Source organism: Bubalus bubalis, chromosome 4 (assembly GCF_019923935.1).
Source record: "Bubalus bubalis isolate 160015118507 breed Murrah chromosome 4, NDDB_SH_1, whole genome shotgun sequence".
In the NCBI taxonomy this organism is placed as follows: Eukaryota; Metazoa; Chordata; class Mammalia; order Artiodactyla; family Bovidae; genus Bubalus; species Bubalus bubalis.
The window spans coordinates 75,261,195-75,280,043 of record NC_059160.1 but is presented as its reverse complement, the minus strand read 5'-3'; the positions used below and the strand labels follow the sequence as shown (position 1 = coordinate 75,280,043).

General features: G+C 40.3%; 1 protein-coding gene across 3 annotated transcripts; it reads right to left on the bottom strand.

The window, feature by feature from the left end:
• Positions 1-2,977: 2,977 nt before the first annotated feature.
• LOC112584570 (coagulation factor V) lies at positions 2,978-18,832 on the bottom strand. 3 transcript variants are annotated; one of them, XM_025283929.3, is made up of 3 exons: positions 17,328-18,832; positions 9,675-9,928; positions 2,978-5,461 (listed from the first exon to the last, which is right to left on the bottom strand). In XM_025283929.3, the coding sequence occupies exon 3, from the start codon at positions 4,898-4,900 to the stop codon at positions 4,136-4,138; it is 765 nt and encodes a 254-aa protein (XP_025139714.3). In that variant the 5' UTR covers positions 4,901-5,461; positions 9,675-9,928; positions 17,328-18,832; the 3' UTR covers positions 2,978-4,135. The 3 variants fall into 3 exon arrangements, with proteins under 3 accessions (XP_025139714.3, XP_044797529.2, XP_025139715.3); XM_044941594.2 differs by lacking the exon at positions 17,328-18,832 and adding an exon at positions 15,292-17,168; XM_025283930.3 differs by lacking the exon at positions 17,328-18,832 and having other exon boundaries at positions 9,835-10,911.
• Between the last annotated feature and the right edge of the window lie 17 nt (positions 18,833-18,849).

Here is an 18,849-nt window from a genome sequence, read left to right as displayed (position 1 = left end):
TAGCTTTTATATTCCAGAAACTTATTTACATATTACTGACAATGAGGAATTCTCTATGTCTTTGTGATCCTGATTTGTTTTCTCATAGGTATGTTTTTGCTTTTCTTCCCTTTTGTACTCAAATCTCCCTAGCTCTAACTTCCTTAACCTTCCTCTCCTCTATAACCATGTTAACAACCTGGAAGGTATTTCTCAGTACCTTTTCCAAGCTCATGTAATACACACACACACACACACACACACACACACAAGCCTTCCCTGCATTTTGTTTACTTTCAATACCTGAGAAATCCCTCTAAGTCAAATGAATGGATCAAACATCACATTCATTTTTAATGGATGCATAATATTCTATGTGAAGAATGCATCATAATTTATTCACTTTTGATGATCATTCACCCTGGTTCTGTTTTTTCTACTACATTGTATCAGCCTTGTATGTATGTGTGTGTGTGTGTGTGTGTGTGTGTGTGTGTGCGCGTCTTTGGTATAGTTATCAGGAATAGGATTGCTGAGTCAAATATGCCTAGTTTGACTTTTAATAGATAATAGCAGACAGCAAATTATGATTTTTGCTTACCAAAATCTCTACAAGGCACATTTCCACCAGCCATACATGACTCCTTTCTTGCCCTCACACCTTCCTTCTCGGATTGTTAGCTCCGTTTCAAATTTTGCCTGTGTTTGGGGTTCTTTGGTACATGGTTTTGCACTTCTCTGGCTACTAGTTCCTTTCAGCAACTTTTTATGTTTATGGGCCATTTGAATTTGCTTTCCTCTGAACTGCCTACTAACATCTTTCACCCGTTTTTCTTTTGGACTGTTTCTTCTCCATTCTTAAGAACCTTTTGTATTTTATAGATATTAACAACTATATATACGGAGAAGGCAATGGCATCCACTCTTGCCTGGAAAATCCCATGGATGGAGGAGCCTGGTAGGCTGCAGTCCATGGGGTCACAAAGAGTCCGACACCACTGAGCAACTTCACTTTCACGCATTGGAGGAAATGGCAACCCACTCCAGTACTCTTGCATGGAAAATCCCATGGACGGAGGAGCCTAGTAGGCTGCAATCCATGGGGTCGTGAAGAGTCGGACAGGACTGAGCGACTTCACTTTCACTTTTCACTTTCATGCATTGGAGAAGGAAATGGCAACCCACTCCAGTGTTCTTGCCTGGAGAATCCCAGGGACAGGGGAGCCTGGTGGGCTGCCGTCTATGGGGTCACACAGAGTTGGACATGACTGATGTGACTTAGCAGCAGCAGCAGCAGCAATTATATATTTTGTTGTATTTTCCCAAATCAATTGACTTTGTAATATATTTTGCCAAATTTTAAATTTATAAATTATTTAATTTCATTAATTTAAATGTATAAAATATTTTCATTTAAAGTAGCTTTTGAGTTTCTTAAATTTGCTAATAAGTTCTCCCTTATCTCCAGACTATACTTCCAGTCTCTCAGCTTTGTTTTACTTTATACTTAATTTAAAAAATTTAATATATCTGGAATTTGCTTTTTGTGTGATAAAGGGGTTGCACTTTCCTTTTCTTCCAACAGATAGCTAGTTGTGTTAGCATTTTCCAAGGAACATTCTTATTGAAATAAAATTTTGTCATAGAGTAACTCGTTGTATACTAGAAGCTACTTCTGGATTCAATTCAACTCTACCAATTAAGGTTATTTCTCCTTTCACCTGAACTTTTAAGATCATTTAGGTCAATTTCAATAGTTCACCAGTTGAAATTCAAATTAGAATCGTATTACATTAAAATGTTAATATGGGGAAATTTTATGATGCTGTCTCCCCATTCAAGAATAAAGAATTTGTTTAGATTTATGATTTATGTTCTTTTTAATAAGACTTATTTTTTAAAATAGTTTTTAATTTCCTTTTGGCTGTGCTGGATCCTTGCTGCACGGGCTTTTCTCTAGTTGTGGGGTGTGGGGGCCACTCTCCAGCTGCCAGGTGCAGGTCTTATTGTGGTGGCCTCTCCTGTGGAGCATGAGCTCTAGGTGCACGGGCTTCAGTAGTTGTGGCTCGTGGGCTCAGCAGTTGCAGCTCTTGGGCTCCAGAGCACAGGTTCTGTAGTTGTGGTGCACCAGCTTAGTTGCTCTGTAGCATGTGGAACCATCCCAGATCAGGGATTTGAACCTGTCTCCTGCATTGGCAGATTCTCTACCACTGAGCCACCAGGGAAGCCCCAATAAGACTTTTATATAACTCTTTCTTGTTTGTTTTATTCCTTGAGACATTTATAATTTTTGTTATAATATTTACCCTCATATCAACTCCTAAGTTGATATGATAGGAATTCCCTGGTGGCTCAGATGGTAAAGAGTCTGCCTGTAATTCGGGAGACCCGGGTTTGATCCCTGGGTCGGGAGGATCCCCTGGAGAAGGAAATGGCAACCCACTCCAGTATTCTTGCCTGGAAAATCCCATGAACAAAGGAACCTGCCAGGCTACAGTCCGTGGGGTCACAAAGAGTCGGACACAACTGAGCAACTTCACTTTCAACTCCTAAGTACTTATTGTGAATACAGAAAAAAAGCTATTGATTTTTGGCTTATTTATTCTGTATTCAGTTACCTTCCTTAGTGAAAGTCAATGGCACCCCACTCCAGTACTCTTGCCTGGAAAATCCCATGGACGGAGGAGCCTGGTAGGCTGCAGTCCATGGGGTCGCTAAGAGTCGGACATGACTGAGCGACTTCACTTTCACTTTTCATCTTCATGCATCGGAGAAGGAAATGGCAACCCACTCCAGTGTTCTTGCCTGGAGAATCCCAGGGACGGTGGAGCCTGATGGGCTGCCGTCTGTGGGGTCGCACAGAGTCGGACACGACTGAAGCAACTTAGCAGCAGCAGCAGTGAAAGTCGCTCAGTCATGTCCAACTCATTGTTACCCTATGCATTATACAGTCCATGGAATTCTCCAGGCCAGAATACTGGAGAGGACAGCCTTTCCCTTCTCCAGGGGATCTTCCCAACCCTGGGATCGAACCCAGGTCTCCTGCATTGCAGGCGGATTCTCTACCAGCTGAGCCACAAGGGAAGCCCTACTTTCCTAAGTTCCTGAATAATTACAATAAACTTTTTGAGCCTTTAGGGTATTCATTTATAATAATTTCATTTTCTAGTGTTTCTAATGTTTCAGTCTATTGACAAGGCATCCATAAGCACTACTAGGGAACACTAGTATTTTATACCATTTTATAGCATTGTTCGAAAAGCTAAATAAGATAAACACCTGAAATTGCTTAGAGCAGTGGGTAGCACATAGTAAGGGGTCCAAGAAATAATTAATATTGTTATTACTTCTCAACTATCAAGAGTTTATGTGTTCTTCAATCTCAAGTTTCTCATGGGAACATCATGTCAAAGAATAAGAACTCAGCTATCACTGATTTTTCTTATTCTTTTATCATTCTCCATTTTAATTCGTTTTGGGGAGCCTTGATAACAACTTTCTTAAGCTTTTATTTGTGATTCTTTCATCATGATACAATGACAGCACGAGAGCAGAGCAATTTAGTCTATGTATAGATTGTTATTATGTAATAAATAAAAATTAAAACTAGTACATAATTTTTAGAACTATCTCAGGAAACATTACCACTTCACAGTTATCTTCCTTTCAAAAAGAGAAGTTACACACTAGGTTTAATGCTAGATACTGAATATATTTTAACTCTTGGGGTGTTTTTAAGTTTATTGTTTGCAGGTCAAGGAGACCTGTCACAAAATCTATGGCTTCCTAGAATTTGTTCTCTCTTCTTCAAAGTGAGAGACAGCAGTTGAGCCAATTTTGACTAATTCTACTGCTCCTCTCAGTGAGTTTTCACAAGTAACTGAGCTAAGAAAAAAAGTCCTCCCTTATGCAATAGCCTTGGGGAGATGAGCTGTTGGTATCTTCCAGCAGACAACTGGGGGGAGGTGGCACTGTCTTCACTGTCCAGGGGTGACATGGTTTGACATTTTACTTCTATCCTATTTAGATGACATCCTGATCTGTCCTCTTTACCCTCCCTGCAGGGAGCCCAGAGCAACAAAATCATTAGTTCTGTATCCAGCATTAGCCACATCCTGACAAGGGGAGGAAGCCCTGACCATCAGAATATCCTGTACTAGCTCAGAGTAGGATGAAGGGAGACGTGCTGGGTGCCTCTTTCTTCCATGGCGCCATCCTTAGAAGGATGAAGGGAGACCTGCTGGGTGCCTCTTTCTTCCATGGCGCCATCCTTAGAAGGATGAAGGGAGACGTGCTGGGTGCCTCTTTCTTCCGTGGTGCCATCCTTACAAGGATGAAGGGAGACCTGCTGGGTGCCTCTTTCTTCCGTGGCGCCATCCTTACAAGGATGAAGGGAGACGTGCTGGGTGCCTCTTTCTTCCGTGGCGCCATCCTTAGAAGGATGAAGGGAGACGTGCTGGGTGCCTCTTTCTTCCGTGGCGCCATCCTTAGAAGGATGAAGGGAGACGTGCTGGGTGCCTCTTTCTTCCGTGGCGCCATCCTTAGAAGGATGAAGGGAGACGTGCTGGGTGCCTCTTTCTTCCGTGGCGCCATCCTTAGAAGGATGAAGGGAGACGTGCTGGGTGCCTCTTTCTTCCGTGGCGCCATCCTTAGAAGGATGAAGGGAGACGTGCTGGGTGCCTCTTTCTTCCGTGGCGCCATCCTTAGAAGGATGAAGGGAGACGTGCTGGGTGCCTCTTTCTTCCGTGGCGCCATCCTTAGAAGGATGAAGGGAGACCTGCTGGGTGCCTCTTTCTTCCGTGGCGCCATCCTTAGAAGGATGAAGGGAGACCTGCTGGGTGCCTCTTTCTTCCGTGGTGCCATCCTCTATGACAGCATTGGGTGGCAGGGTGGTGGCATCATCTTGCATGATCCAAGTCATGCTTTAGTGAAGTTTGAAGATCCAAAGGAATAAATGAATGAAACGAGAACATTTTCCACAACAGTTCTGGTAGAGAATGATTCAATCAACTTCTGGGAACTCTAAGTTTGTAAATCTTAAATGCGTAAATCCTACAGATGGTTACTCTCTCCTTTTACCATTACCTCAAATAGTTACCAGAAATAATAAACAGATAAAGCCTATCTGGAGAAGGTCCAAATTCATTTTTGAGAAACCCTGCAGAAACCCAATGCAGTATGTCCTAACAAATATAAAACCCCAAACCCCACTGGACTGAATTAACCCCTACTTTGCTTGAATGTTCAATGTAGTTTACTCCAACCAAATGAATTTTTACCATTTAATTATTGTGCCCATCCATTATTCTCATTTCTAAAAACAAAGGCAGTAAACAAACCATTCAATTCAGTGTGGGAGTTGAATAAAACCTTCTAAATCATGACACTGGTTTCAGAAGCATTCGTTTTCTTCTAATATGAATCATTCAAGTCTGATTAAAGGTGAGAGGGTGAGGTGGAGGGAAAACCCTTTTTGTTGTGTCTGGAAATGAAAAGCAGAGAAAATAAAGTTTGCTATTTATATCACTCCTAAATCTAAGTCAGTAGAAGGGGGAAGTTTCTGTCATCATTGATCAATGAATAATACAAAACATGTTGCATAGACAGGATGTGTGCTAACCCAAGTGGAAGGTAATTCAGTAATAATAAAGTAATAAAGTAATTCAGGGATAATGGTTAACAGAATTTCACTCTATTGGTTCTAGAATTGTGGGAACAGCCCAGACTGGACCTCATATTGTTTCCTGAAGGTCTCTACTGACTCTCCAGGTTTCCCTTAGAAGGATCTCTGCAGAGTAGCTTTAATTCCGAAGCTTTCGTAGGTAGGATCTCTCTAGAGACCCTTGGTTCTGTTGACTCAATTCGGCCCATTTTGGATTATCCTAGAGTAGACCTATGCTGGTCTTTGTCATTGCAAAATTAATAAAACACTGTGTGGGAGGCGGATAATGGCTTCCAAAGGCATGTTCACGTCCTAATCCCCAAACCTGTTAATTTTATCTTTATTGGGAAAAAAGGGTCTTTGCAAGTGTGATTTAGGATCCTGAGATTATGCTGGATTATTGAGGTGGGTCCTGAATGCCAACACAAGTATCTTTAAAAGAGAGGTGAGACACATACAGATATATGGAGACAGAGGCAGTTTGGAGAGACCAAGGCCTCATGCCAAGGAATATGGGCAGGAACAATTTCTCTCTTGGAGCTATTAGAGGGAGCGAGGCTTGCCAACACTTTGATTTTGGACTTTTGGCCTTTAGAATCCTCATAAAGTTTCTGTTCTGAGTCACCAAATTTGTGGTAATTTGTTACAGTAGCCCTAGGAACTAATATATACTGCCTAGCTAGGACAATAGTATCTTTTTAGAAGATATTAAGAAAACATGTTGTAAAAATAATGAGAACCCAGTTAACAGTAATTTACCTTCCTAAGACATTTTTATGGGGTAAAGCACCAAGTTGTCACATTAAAAAAAAATAATGTCACAAGAAGTCAATTCTGACTCCATGTTCAAACTATTTGACTTGCTTTCTGTTGTTTTTGTTATTATAATCATACATAAAGGTCTGCCTCAGAGAATCCTGCCCCTTACCTGTTCAACTATAGTGCTTTTGTTCAGAACCCTGTCCACCTGAAGATGGCAGGAAAGAAGTAAACAGATTCCCTGGAAAAGGCTCGCCATTCTAGAAGATATCTGCAAGATTAATGGCCTTACTTCGCTTCCTCATCTCTGATCCATAAAAAGAAACCTGGCATCCAGACCCAAATAAGATGGTTGAGACATTAGTCTGCCATCTTCTCAGTCAGTTGACTTACTGAATAACGTTGTATTTCTTGTCTTAATACCTCAGCTCTCGCTCTCATTGGTCTGCTGTGCCGTAAGCAGAGCAAGCTTGGACTTTAACATAAAGAGGAACAAAAATGTTTGTATCATTGGAAAGGAGAAATATTTCAATGATACATATTTGAAAGATGCCTTGTGGACTTGGTACAGCTGTCAACACTGGTTCTGAAACAGACTTTATACATGCCTCACTTTATTGCAATTTTGCAGATACAGAGTTTCTTGGAAATTGTTTTTGGCAACCCTGTATCCAGTAACTCTAACAGCACCATTTTTTCCAGCAGCATTTGCTCACATTTTGCTTGCTGTCACATTCTGATAATTCTTGTAATATTTAAACTTTTCCACTATTATTATATTTGCTACAGTGATCTCTGATGTTAGTATTGTAACTGTATGGGATGCCTGTATATGGCCTCAAACTTTGTGCATGGTTTTCTGTTCCACTGACTGGCTATTCCTGTCTCCTGCCCTCTCCTCAGGCTTCCTTATTTTGATACACAACAGTATTGAAATTAGGCCAGTTAATAACCCTACAATGGCCTCTAAGCGTTCAACTGAAAGAATGAGTTGAATGTCTCTCATCTTAAATCAGAAGCCAGAAATGATTAAAATTAGTGAGAGAAGCATGTCCAAAGCCTCTTGTACCAGTCAGCCCTAGTGTGAGTCTAAGAAAAAGTTCTTGAAGGAAATTAAAAGTGCTTCTCTTTATTGCTGCCATAGAGAAAGTTGTAGTGGAACTACTAAGCCAGCCACAACATTCCCTTGAGCCAAAATCTAATCCACAGCAAAGCCCTCTGTTCAATTCTACGCAAGTTGAGAGAGATGAGGAAACTGCAGAACGAAAGCTGGCACAAGTTGGTTCCTGAGATTTAAGAAGCCGCCTGCATAACATAAAGTGCAAGGTGAAGCAGCAAGTGCTAAAGGAGAACCTGCAGCAAATTATCCAGAAGATCTAGCTAAGAAAATTAATGAAGGTGGCTACACTAAACAATAGATTATTGATGAGACAAAACAGTCTTCTATTAGAAGATGCCATCTAGGACTTTCATAGCTAGAAAGGTCAATGCTTGACTCCAAAGCTTTAAAGGACAGGCTGACTTTCTTGTTAGGGTGTAACATGACTAGCAACTTTAAGTTGAAGCCAATGCTCATTTGCCATTCTGAAAATCCCAGGGCCCTTAAGAATTATGCTAAATCTACTATGATTTAGCATAATTTAGCGGACTTCCCTGGAGAAGGAAATGGCACCCCACTCCAGTACTCTTGCCTGGAAAATCCCATGGACGGAGGAGCCTGGTAGGCTGCAGTCCATGGGGTTGCTGAGGGTTGGACACGACTGAGCAACTTCACTTTCACTTTTCACTTTCATGCACTGGAGAAGGAAATGGCAACCCACTCCAGTGTTCTTGCCTGGAGAATCCCAGGGACGGGGGAGCCTAGAGGGCTGCCGTCTATGGGGTCGCACAGAGTCAGACACGACTGAAGCGACTTAGCAGCAGCAGCAGCAGTGGACTTCTCTGGTGGCTCAGATGGTAAGGTGTCTGCCTACAATGCGGGAGACCTGGGTTCAATCCCTGGGTTGGGAAGATCTCTCGGAGAAGGAAATGGCAACCCACTCTAATATTCTTGTCTGGAAAATCCCACGGATAGAGGAACCTAGTAGGCTGCAGTTCCATGGGGTCACAAAGAGTCGGACACGACTGAGTGACTTCACTCACTCACTCCCTCCTATGATTATGCACTATAAATAGAAAATTAAAGCCTGGATGACGGCACACCTGTTTACAACACAGTTTACTGAGATTTTCAGCCCACTGTTGAGATCTATTGTTCATAATAAAAGATTCTTTCAAATTCAGTACTGCTCATTGACAATGCACCTGGTCATTCAGGAGCTCTGATGGAGATATATAAGGTGATTTATGTTGTTTTCATGCCTACTAACACAACATCTGTTTTACAGCCCATGGATCAAGAAGTAATTTTGACTTTCAAGTTTTATTAAAGAACTACATTTTGTTAGGCTATAACTGCCACACACAGTGATTTCTTTGATGGATGTGGGCAAAGTAATTTGAAAATCTGGAAAGAATTCACCTTTCTAGATGATATTAAGAATATTCCTAATTCGAATGGCCATCATTAACAAGTCTACAAATAACAAATGCTGGAGAGGGTGTGAAGAAAAGGGAACATTCTGGCACTATGGTGGGAATGTAAATTGGTGCAGCCTCTATGGGAAACTAGATGGAGTTTCCTTAAAAAAACATACAGTTGCCCATATGATCCAGCAATCCCACTCCTGGGCACATATATAGACAAAACAATAACTGGAAAAGACACGTGTACCCCTATGTTCAGAGCAACACTATTTACAGTAGCTAAGACGTGGAAGCAACCTAAATGTCCACTGACAGAAGAATGGATAAAGATGTGGTGTGTACACACATACACAGGAACAGCACTCAGCCATAAAAAAGAATGAAGCAGTGCCATTTGCAGCAACATGAATGGACCTAGACATTATCATACTAGGTGAAATCAGAAAGACAAATACCATATGGTATCACTTACACTGGAAATCTAACATATGACACAAATGAACTTATTTCTGAAACAGAAAATTCACAGAGAACAGATTTGTAGTTGCCAAGGGGTAGGGAGGTTGGGGAGGGTTGGACTGGGAGTCTGGGACTAGAAGATGCAAACTATTATATATATAGAATGGATAAACTACAAGGTCTTACTCTATAGCACAGGCAATTATATTCAATATCCTATAATAAATGATAATGGAAAAAAAAAACCCAAGAATATTCCTAATTCAGAAAGAGAGGTCAAAATACCAACATTAATAGGAACTTGGAAGAAGGTGACTCCAGCTCTCATGGATGACTTTGAGGAGTTCAAGATTTCAGTAGATGAAGTAACGGTAGATGTGGTGGAAGTAGCAAAAGAACTAGCACTAGATGTGGAGCCTGAAGATGTGACAGAATTGTTGCGCACTCACAATAAAACTTCAAATGGATGAGGAGTCACTTCTTACGGATCAACAGTGGTTTCTTGAGATGCAATCTATTCCTGGTTAAGATGCTATGAAAATGCTGAAATGACAACAAAGGATTTAGAATATTATGTAAACAATACAACAACAGCAGGGTTTGAGACAATTGACTTCAATTTTGAAAGAAATTCTACTGTGGGTTCAGGTCAGTTCAGTTCAGTCGCTCAGTCGTGTCCGACTCTTTGCGACATGGATCGCAGCATGCCAGGCCTCCCTGTCCATCACCATCTCCCGAGTTCACGCAGACTCACGTCCATCGAGTCGGTGATGCCACCCAGCCATCTCATCCTCTGTCATCCCCTTTTCCTCCTGTTAAATACTACCAAACAGCATTGCATGCTACAGAAAAGTTGTTCACGAAGGGAAGAGCTGACCCATGTGGCAAACCTCACTGTTGCCTTATTTTAAGAAACTGCCACAGCCATTCTGGCTTTCAGCAAGTACTCCCCTGATCCATCAGCAGCCATAAACACTGAGGCAAGACTCCCCACCACCAAAAAGATTAGGAGACGATGAAGGCTCAAATGATGATTAGCATCTTTTTAGTAATAAAGTACTTTTAAATGATGTTTGTAGTTTTTTCAAGACATGTTATTGTACACTTAATACACTACAGTATAGTACAATTTTTACATGCATCGGGAAACTAAAAAAATTTGTTGACTTCCATTACTGCAATATTCACTTTATTAGAGTGGTCTGAATTAAACCTGCCAATAACTCTGAAGTGTGCCTGTAGCTGCTGCAGACATACATGGACCTGGTACTAACAAGAAGATGGTATTTCCAAAGGTATCCTATCATTTCCTTAGATCAATAGCCAATTCCCCACCAAGAAGTATATGAAGAGACAAATATAAATTATGATACATCTAGAGAATGAATTACTGCTGGCCTATGAATGTGAGAGTTGGACTGTCAAGAAAGCTGAGCCGAAGAATTGATGCTTTTCAACTGTGGTGTTGGAGAAGACTCTTAAGAGTCCCTTGGACTGCAAGGAGATCCAACCAGTCCATTCTGAAGGAGATCAGTCCTGGGTGTTCTTTGGAGGGACTGATGCTGAAGCTGAAACTCCAATACTTTGGCCACCTGATGCGAAGAGTTGACTCATTGGAAAAGACTCTGATGCTGGGAGGGATTGGGGGCAGGGGGAGAAGGGGACGACAGAAGATGAGATGGTTGGATGGCATCACTGACTCAATGGACATGGGTTTGGGTGGACTCTGGGAGTTGGTGATGGACAGGGAGGCCTGGCGTGCTGCGGTTCATGGGGTTGCAGAGTCGGACATGACTGAGCGACTGAACTGAACAGTCAGTGCAAGACAAATAGTAGGGTCACAGTCTTACTCTTGCCATCGAAGATGCTGTATTCTCTGGCTATAGAAGGCTATTTGCTGCCTCCTCTGCCCTTATCTTTCTAAGAACAATCCTTTGCACTCCAATCTTTCTCTTCCCCACCCCATTCAGCCCAGGTTTTCTTATATTTCTCTATACTTAATCCTTATAATTTTATTCACTATGGTTTCAGTTGCCTCTTGTACACCAATGACTTCAAAGTCTGTTAAAATCCATCTCTCCTCAGAAGATACTCTTTAAAACATCTCACTTAAACTTTGTCATACCAAAAAGTTCTTTACTCATGCACTAAAACCCGAAATTCCTTGCTGGCTTCTGTATTTTATCACCATTGGTGTTCATCTCCTCCAAATTGGCTAATATAATCCACTATGTCTGTCTTTCCTTCAGCTCCCACACCTATGCCACTAACCAATTCTCCGATTATTCCTTTTAAAAACTTTCTGGGCTCCCTTTCTCACCACAGCTCCAGCGAATCACTTCATGCTTACAGAATCAAGCAGCATACACACTGGGCGGGTTGGCTCTAGCTCTAACATCACACTTCCTGAGCTATCTTTCACACAGCTGTCAAAATTTGTTGCTTTAACCTAGATGTCCATTAGCACACAGACAGATAAAGGAACTGTAGTACATATACACAGTGGAATATTACTCAGCCATTGAAAAGGAATCCATGAGTCAGTTCTAATGACATGGATGAACCCAGAGCCCATTATACAGTGAAGTCAGTCAGAAAGAGCAATATTGCATAGGAACCTGGAATGTTAGGTCCATGAATCAAGGAAAATTGTAAGTGATCAAACAAGAGATGGCAAATTTTAGCAATCAGTGAACTAAAATAGACTGGAATGGGTGAATTTAACTTAGATGACCATTATATCTACTACTGTGGGCAAGAATCCCTTAGAAGAAATGGAGTAGCCATCACAGTCAACCAAAGTCTGAAATGCAGTACTTGGGCACAATCTCAAAAACAAGAGAATGATCTCTGTTCGTTTACAAGTCAAACCATTCACTATCACATAAATCAAGTCTATGCCCTGAGCAATAATGCTGAAGAAGCTGAATGGTTCTATGAAGACCTATAAGACCTTCTAGAACTAACACCCAAAAAAGATGTCCTTTTCACTATAAGGGACTGGAATGCAAAAGTATGGAGTTAAGAAATACCTGGAGTAACAGGCAAATTTGGCCTTGGAGTACAGAATAAAGCAGGGCAAAGGCTAATAGAGTTTTGCCAAGAGAACACACTGGTCATAGCAAACACCCTCTTTCAACAACACAAGGTAAGACTCTACACATGGACATCACCAGATGGTCAATACCAAAATCAGATTGATTATATCCTTTGCACCCAAAGATGGAGAAGCTCTATACAGGCAGCAAAAACAAGACAGGGAGCTGACCGTGGCTCAAATTATGAACTCCTTATTGCCAAATTCAGACTTAAATTGAAGAAAGTATGGAAAAACCACTAGACCATTCTGGTATGACATAAATCAAATCCTTTATGATTATACAGTGGAAGTGACAAATAGATTCAAGGGATTAGATCTGATAGAGTATATGAAGAACTATGGATGGAGGTTCGTGACATTGTACAGGAGGCAGGGATCAACACCATCCCCAAGAAAAGAAATGCAAAAAGGCAAAATGGTTGTTTTAGGAGGCCTTACAAATAGCTGAGAAAAGAGAGAAGCGAAAGGCAAAGGAGAAGAGGAAAGATATACCCATTTGAAAGCAGAGTTCCAAAGAACAGCAAGGAAGGTAAGAAAGCCTTCCTCAGTGATCAATGCAAAGAAATAAAGGAAAACAATAGAATGGGAAAGTCTAGAGATCTCTTCAAGAAAATTAGAGATACCACAGGAACTCTTCATGCAAAGACGGGCACAATAAAGGACAGAAACAGTATGGACCTAACAGAAGCAGAAGATATTAAGAGGTGGCAAGAATACACAGAAGAACTATAAAAAAAGATCTTCATGACCCAGATAATCACCATGGTGTGATCACTCACCTAGAACCAGACATCCTGGAGTGCGAAGTCAAGTGGGCTTTGGAAAGCATTACTACAAAGCTAGTGGAGGTGATAGAATTCCAGTCAAGCTATTTTAAATCCTAAAAGATGATGCTGTGAAAGTGCTGCACTCCAAATGCCAGCAAATTTGGAAAACTCAGCAGTGGCCACAGGATGGGAAAAGGTCAGTTTTCATTCCAATCCCAAAGAAAGGCAATGCCAAAGAATGCTCAAACTACCACACAATTGCACTCATCTCACACGCTAGTAAAGTAATGCTTAAAATTCTCCGAGCCAGGCATCAACAGTACGTGAACCGTGAACTTCCAGATGTTCAAGCTGGTTTTAGAAAAAGCAGAGGAACCAGAGATCAAATTGCCAACATCACTGGATCATCAAAAAAAGCAAGAGAGTTCCAGAAAAACATCTATTTCTGCTTTATTGACTATGTCAAAGCCTTTGACTGTGTGGATCACAATAAACTGGAAAATTCTGAAAGAGATGGGCATACCAGATCACCTGACCTGCCTCTTGAGAAACTGTATACAGGTCAGGAAGCAACAGTTAGAACTGGACATGGAACAACAGACTGATTCTAAATTGGGAAAGGAGTATGTCAAGAATGTATACTGTCACCCTGCTTATTTAACTTATATGCAGAGTGCATCATGAGAAACGCTGGGCTGGAGGAAGCACAACCTGGAATCAAGACTGCTGTGAGAAATATCAATAACCTCGGAAATGCAGATGACACCACTCTTATGGCAGAAAAGCAAAAAAGAACTAACAAGCCTCTTGATGAAAGTGAAAGAGGAGAGTGAAAAAGCTGGCTTAAAACTCAACATTCAGGAAACTAAGATCCTGGCATCTGGCCCCATCACTTCATGGCAAATAGATGGGGAGCATTGGCAAAAGTGACAGACTTTATTTTCTTGGGCTCCAAAATCACTGCAGACGGTGACTGCGGCCATGAAATTAAAAGATGCTTGCTCCTTGGAAGAAAAGTTATGACCAACCTAGACAGCATATTCAGCAGAGACATTACTTTGCCAACAGAGGTCCATCTAGTCAAGGCTATGGTTTTTCTAGTAGTCATGTATGGATGTGAGAGTTTGACTATAAGGAAAGCTGAGTGCCAAAGAACTGATGCTTTTGAATTGTGGTGTTGGAGAAGACTCTTGACAGTACCTTGGACTGCAAGGAGCTCCAACAAGTCAATCATAAAGGAAGTCAGTCCTAAATATTCATTGGAAGGACTTATGCTGAAGCTGAAAATCCAGTATGTTGGCCATCTAATGCGAAGAACTAACTCATCTGAAAAGACCCTGATGCAGGGCAAGACTGAAGGTGGGAAGAGAAGGGGACGACAGAGGATAAGATGGTTGGATGGCATCACCGACTCAACGGACATGAGCTTGAATAAACTCTGGGAGTTGGTGATGGACAGGGAGGCCTCGCGTGCTGCAGTCCATGGGGTCACAAAGAGTCGGACACAAATGAATGAACTGAACTGAGTCAGAATGAGAAAAACAAATATTGTGTATTAATGCATATATATAGAATCTGGAAAGATGGTACTGATGAACCTATTTACAGGGCAAAAATGGCAATGCAGACATAGAGAACAGACTTATGGACATGGGCTAGCGGAAGGGTGGGCTGAATGAAGAGAATAATGGAAGGATATATACCACCATGTGTAAAACGGATAACCAATGGGAATCTGCTGTACGACTCAGGGACTCAAACCGGGACTCTAAAAACCTAGAGGGGTAAGACGTGGGAGGGACATTAAAAAGGGAGAGGACATATATATATATATACACACACACACATATATATATATATATACACACACACCTATGGCTGACTCATGTTGATGTATGGCAGAGGCCAACACAATATTAATACTGTGAGGCGATTTTCCCTCAATTAAGTTTGAAAAAAAAATCACACTGCTTTCCTTTACTCCCATTTAGAACAGCAGAGCGGCTCTCTAGTAACTACCCACTCTGTACTGTACCTACTTTATCTTCTCCATTTCCCGTATGTAAAGACACTCATTTCTTTCTGTCTAGTTTTCCATCACTGGTTGATTTGCTCTGAGAATCTAATTAACACTGACCTGAATAAAAGAGAAATATAAATCAACAGTCCATACATTTTAAAGCAAAATACAATTTTTTATGTTAGTGACTTGGATTAGTATGGATAACGGAGCATGAACTCTGTGGTTAGAAATGAGGTATTGGATTTTTGCTTATTCTGACTGGCCTTCCCCACCAGTGAAGCATTAAGAACCTTGGCAACAGGGACTGGGTTTATTCTCTCATTTACTTTTTGCTACTCCCCTCTCCTCCAAGCACAGCACCTTTCCTATTCAGAAGTTTGACAGTAACAGAATTTCCCATTATGAACCCAGTTCTCCCAGGGGACATAAAGTAACACACTATAAATAGAAATTTGAATGAGTAATAATGACAGATGACAAAAACACTGAAGGCTTTTGAAAACTCCTGTAACCTTTTGATGTAACTGAATACATTATTCATATTCAAATTTTGTAGAATCTGCATTATTTAGTTTTCAGGAAAAAAAAGCTGTGTTCTGACTCAAACACTAAATATGGATAATTTTGCATTTAAGACATTGTATAAGGAAAATCAGGTTAAACGAAGTTTAACCTGCTTTTGTAAGGTTAAAAATCAGGTTGACTGTTTTGTAACACAACAAAAGAACAGTAAAAATTCTCTCCGTACCCTTTCAGACAATTCTGCCGATAAATGATAAAATCTTTATACATATTAAATGATACTATGCTTTCCTAAATCATTCAATTGTCCCAAATGAAAGTTCTGAGATATTTAATAGATTACCAATTGACCTTTGCTCATTTGATGACTCCCCCTCCTCCAGTAGACTCTAAGCTCTGTGAGGGCAGAACATCCCTGCTCTATCCACACTAGCATAGTAAACAGTGCTTGGAACATAGTAAATATGATACCAAATGCGTTTGTTGATGCTTTATGATACAAAATGTGTGTGGATACCCCTAATTTTGGAAAAAATAAATCATTCCCAAGGTCAGTAATCTATAGGTAACCCAAAGGGCAGAGTATGTGCAACACATGGAATGCTTCTGCAGCATTAAGAAAACTGACCTATTTAGCAGTATTTTATTTGTACCTTTCAAAGATAAACTAATGTTAAGCCTACAAACTTAGTTGTTCCATTAATAGGTTTAGAGTTTTGACAAGTATCATCAATATCATAACAAGGACTCATACATTCTTCTTTTAATGGTCAGTTAAGGGAACAGAAGTTTAGTTCTATTTTCAATCTATTTCACTTCTCTCATGCAGTCATAAAATACCAGATGTATGGATGCATTGTAACAAATTACAGAATAGATTAAAATTTTTTGAGTCTTATAAGTCACAATTTAAGGCTCATTGCTAGTTTGAGATAAAACTGCAAACACTGATTTCTAAGACAAGGTCATAGGAATATTAATTATAAAATACTAACAAACTCTACACTTCATGATTTAAAGAGGCAGAATAATAGATAAGGATTAAATTCAATGAAAACAGATAAACTAGAATAAAAAATGTTGCACTAAAAAGTACTGATTCTAAGTTTGCTGGCCCACATCTAAAGATGAGATGACCTTTATAAAAGCAAACATTTTCATAGAGATATTAAAACTTCCTACTCATAATATCTACATGTAGTAAAGACTATACATTTAAGAAAAAGAGCTGAATCAACATGAAAGTTAAAACAGGGTTTTTACACTTTTAGAAAAAAGTGAAATACCACTGTTTTCTCCAAAAACTTAAACCTTTCTCTAAGTATCCTTAGGGACATGAAAAAGAACTCGAGTTTTTTGACTTATTTTAGGCCCCCCCTCCCCGCCCCCCCCATTTAAGCACCAGAAAAGTCCATTATTTGCATTCCTAAGCTGCAGTTATTTTGTATGGGAGACAAATGGTGCATTTGCCAAAGCCCAGCCCTATTTCTGTTAGCAAGATACAAAATAAGGAACAACACAAATACTGACCTGGAGGATGACACTAGCCAAGTACTTCACTCTCTTTGTGCATGCATGCTAAGTCGCCTCAGTTGTGTCCGACTGTGAACCATGGACTGTAGCCCACCAGGTTCCTCTGTCCATGGGTTTCTCCAGGTAAGAATACTGGAGTGGGTTGTCCTTCTCCAGGGGATCTTCTCAACCCAGGAATCGAACCCGCATCTCTTATGTTGCAGGGTTTTTACCACTAGCACCACCTGGGAAGCCCCTTTAAAGCCTATGAAATAGATGTTACTAACATTCCATTTTACAGATAAAGCAACTGAGGAACCTACCCAGGCTTACATGCTAGGAGGTGGCACAGCAGGGATTAGAAATCCAGGAAATATGGTTCCAGAGCCCATGTTCTTATTCACTATAGTAAACTGTCCACTCTGTATCCCTAACCCTTATCTATAATTAATGTTCTGGTTCCCATCAGATCGACAGTTCTCAACTGGGGCAATCTAGCCCTTCAATACCCCTCTCCCTCTTCCCTGAATCTAACTTAAGGACACCTGGCAATATCTGGAGATAATTCTGGTTGTTTCAACCTGGGGGTGGTATTACATCCAGTGGGTAGAGTCTAGAGATGGTGCTAAAAATCCCATAATATGAGGGGAAAACTCATTATCTAGCACACAGCATTTAAAGTGCTGAGGCTGAAAAACCCTAAATGGAGTATAAATTCTAGGAGGGCAGGGTCCTAAATTGACCTTGGTTTCTGCTCTATCCTCAGATATAGAAATTACTCAAGTTTATCTGTTGAATATTTATGTTTTTAAGAGCCTAGAATTCAGCCTGGCACATAGCTGGTAGGCAACAAACATTTATTAAAGTTCCTGAATTAATGGTGGTGCTCCCCAAAAGGACCAGAGATATAACAGGACATAACAAATTGAAGTGATTTCAATGCTCCACAATGCCACTTTTTTCAGATTTAATTTTCTCCCAATGACTATAAATAAAAACAATTCTGCCAAAACAAGTGAGTTAAGTGGGATTTCTGAGAGAACAAGTTTTTTCTTTAGATACACTGAACCTTTAAATACATGGAACTCTGTGAGTTAAATATGTAAGGAATAAGATTTCTTTCTTTTTAAAATAAAAGCTTCTAAATGTCTCATTCAAATACCAAGTATCTAAGGGATTAACAGACATCCCTAAATTAGATGGTATTACTAATTAACTGCTGATATTCTCCAGTGGCTGGAAAATATTTTGAGAAAGTTTAAGATTCATTTACAGATTTCAAAAAAGAACGGAATTACAGCACATATGAGACAAAGACCCATTATATAAAACGTAGTACTTGAGTCCACTTCATTAAAAGATTTTTATGACCATAAGTCTAACTGCATCCTCTAGTTTAAAAAAATCTGTAAGTGTAACACCTGCTGAAGTATTTTCAATTCTTCCTCCTATACCTCAAAGAGCTACTGAACACTACCCAGAAGGCATACGTTTATAAGTAATATTGCTTGATTTACAGAACTCTTTCCAAAGGAAAAAT

Excerpts from the sequence above, each read along its gene's own strand:
- LOC112584570 (XM_025283929.3), bottom strand. The coding sequence starts at position 4,900 with ATGACTTGGATCATGCAAGATGATGCCACCACCCTGCCACCCAATGCT.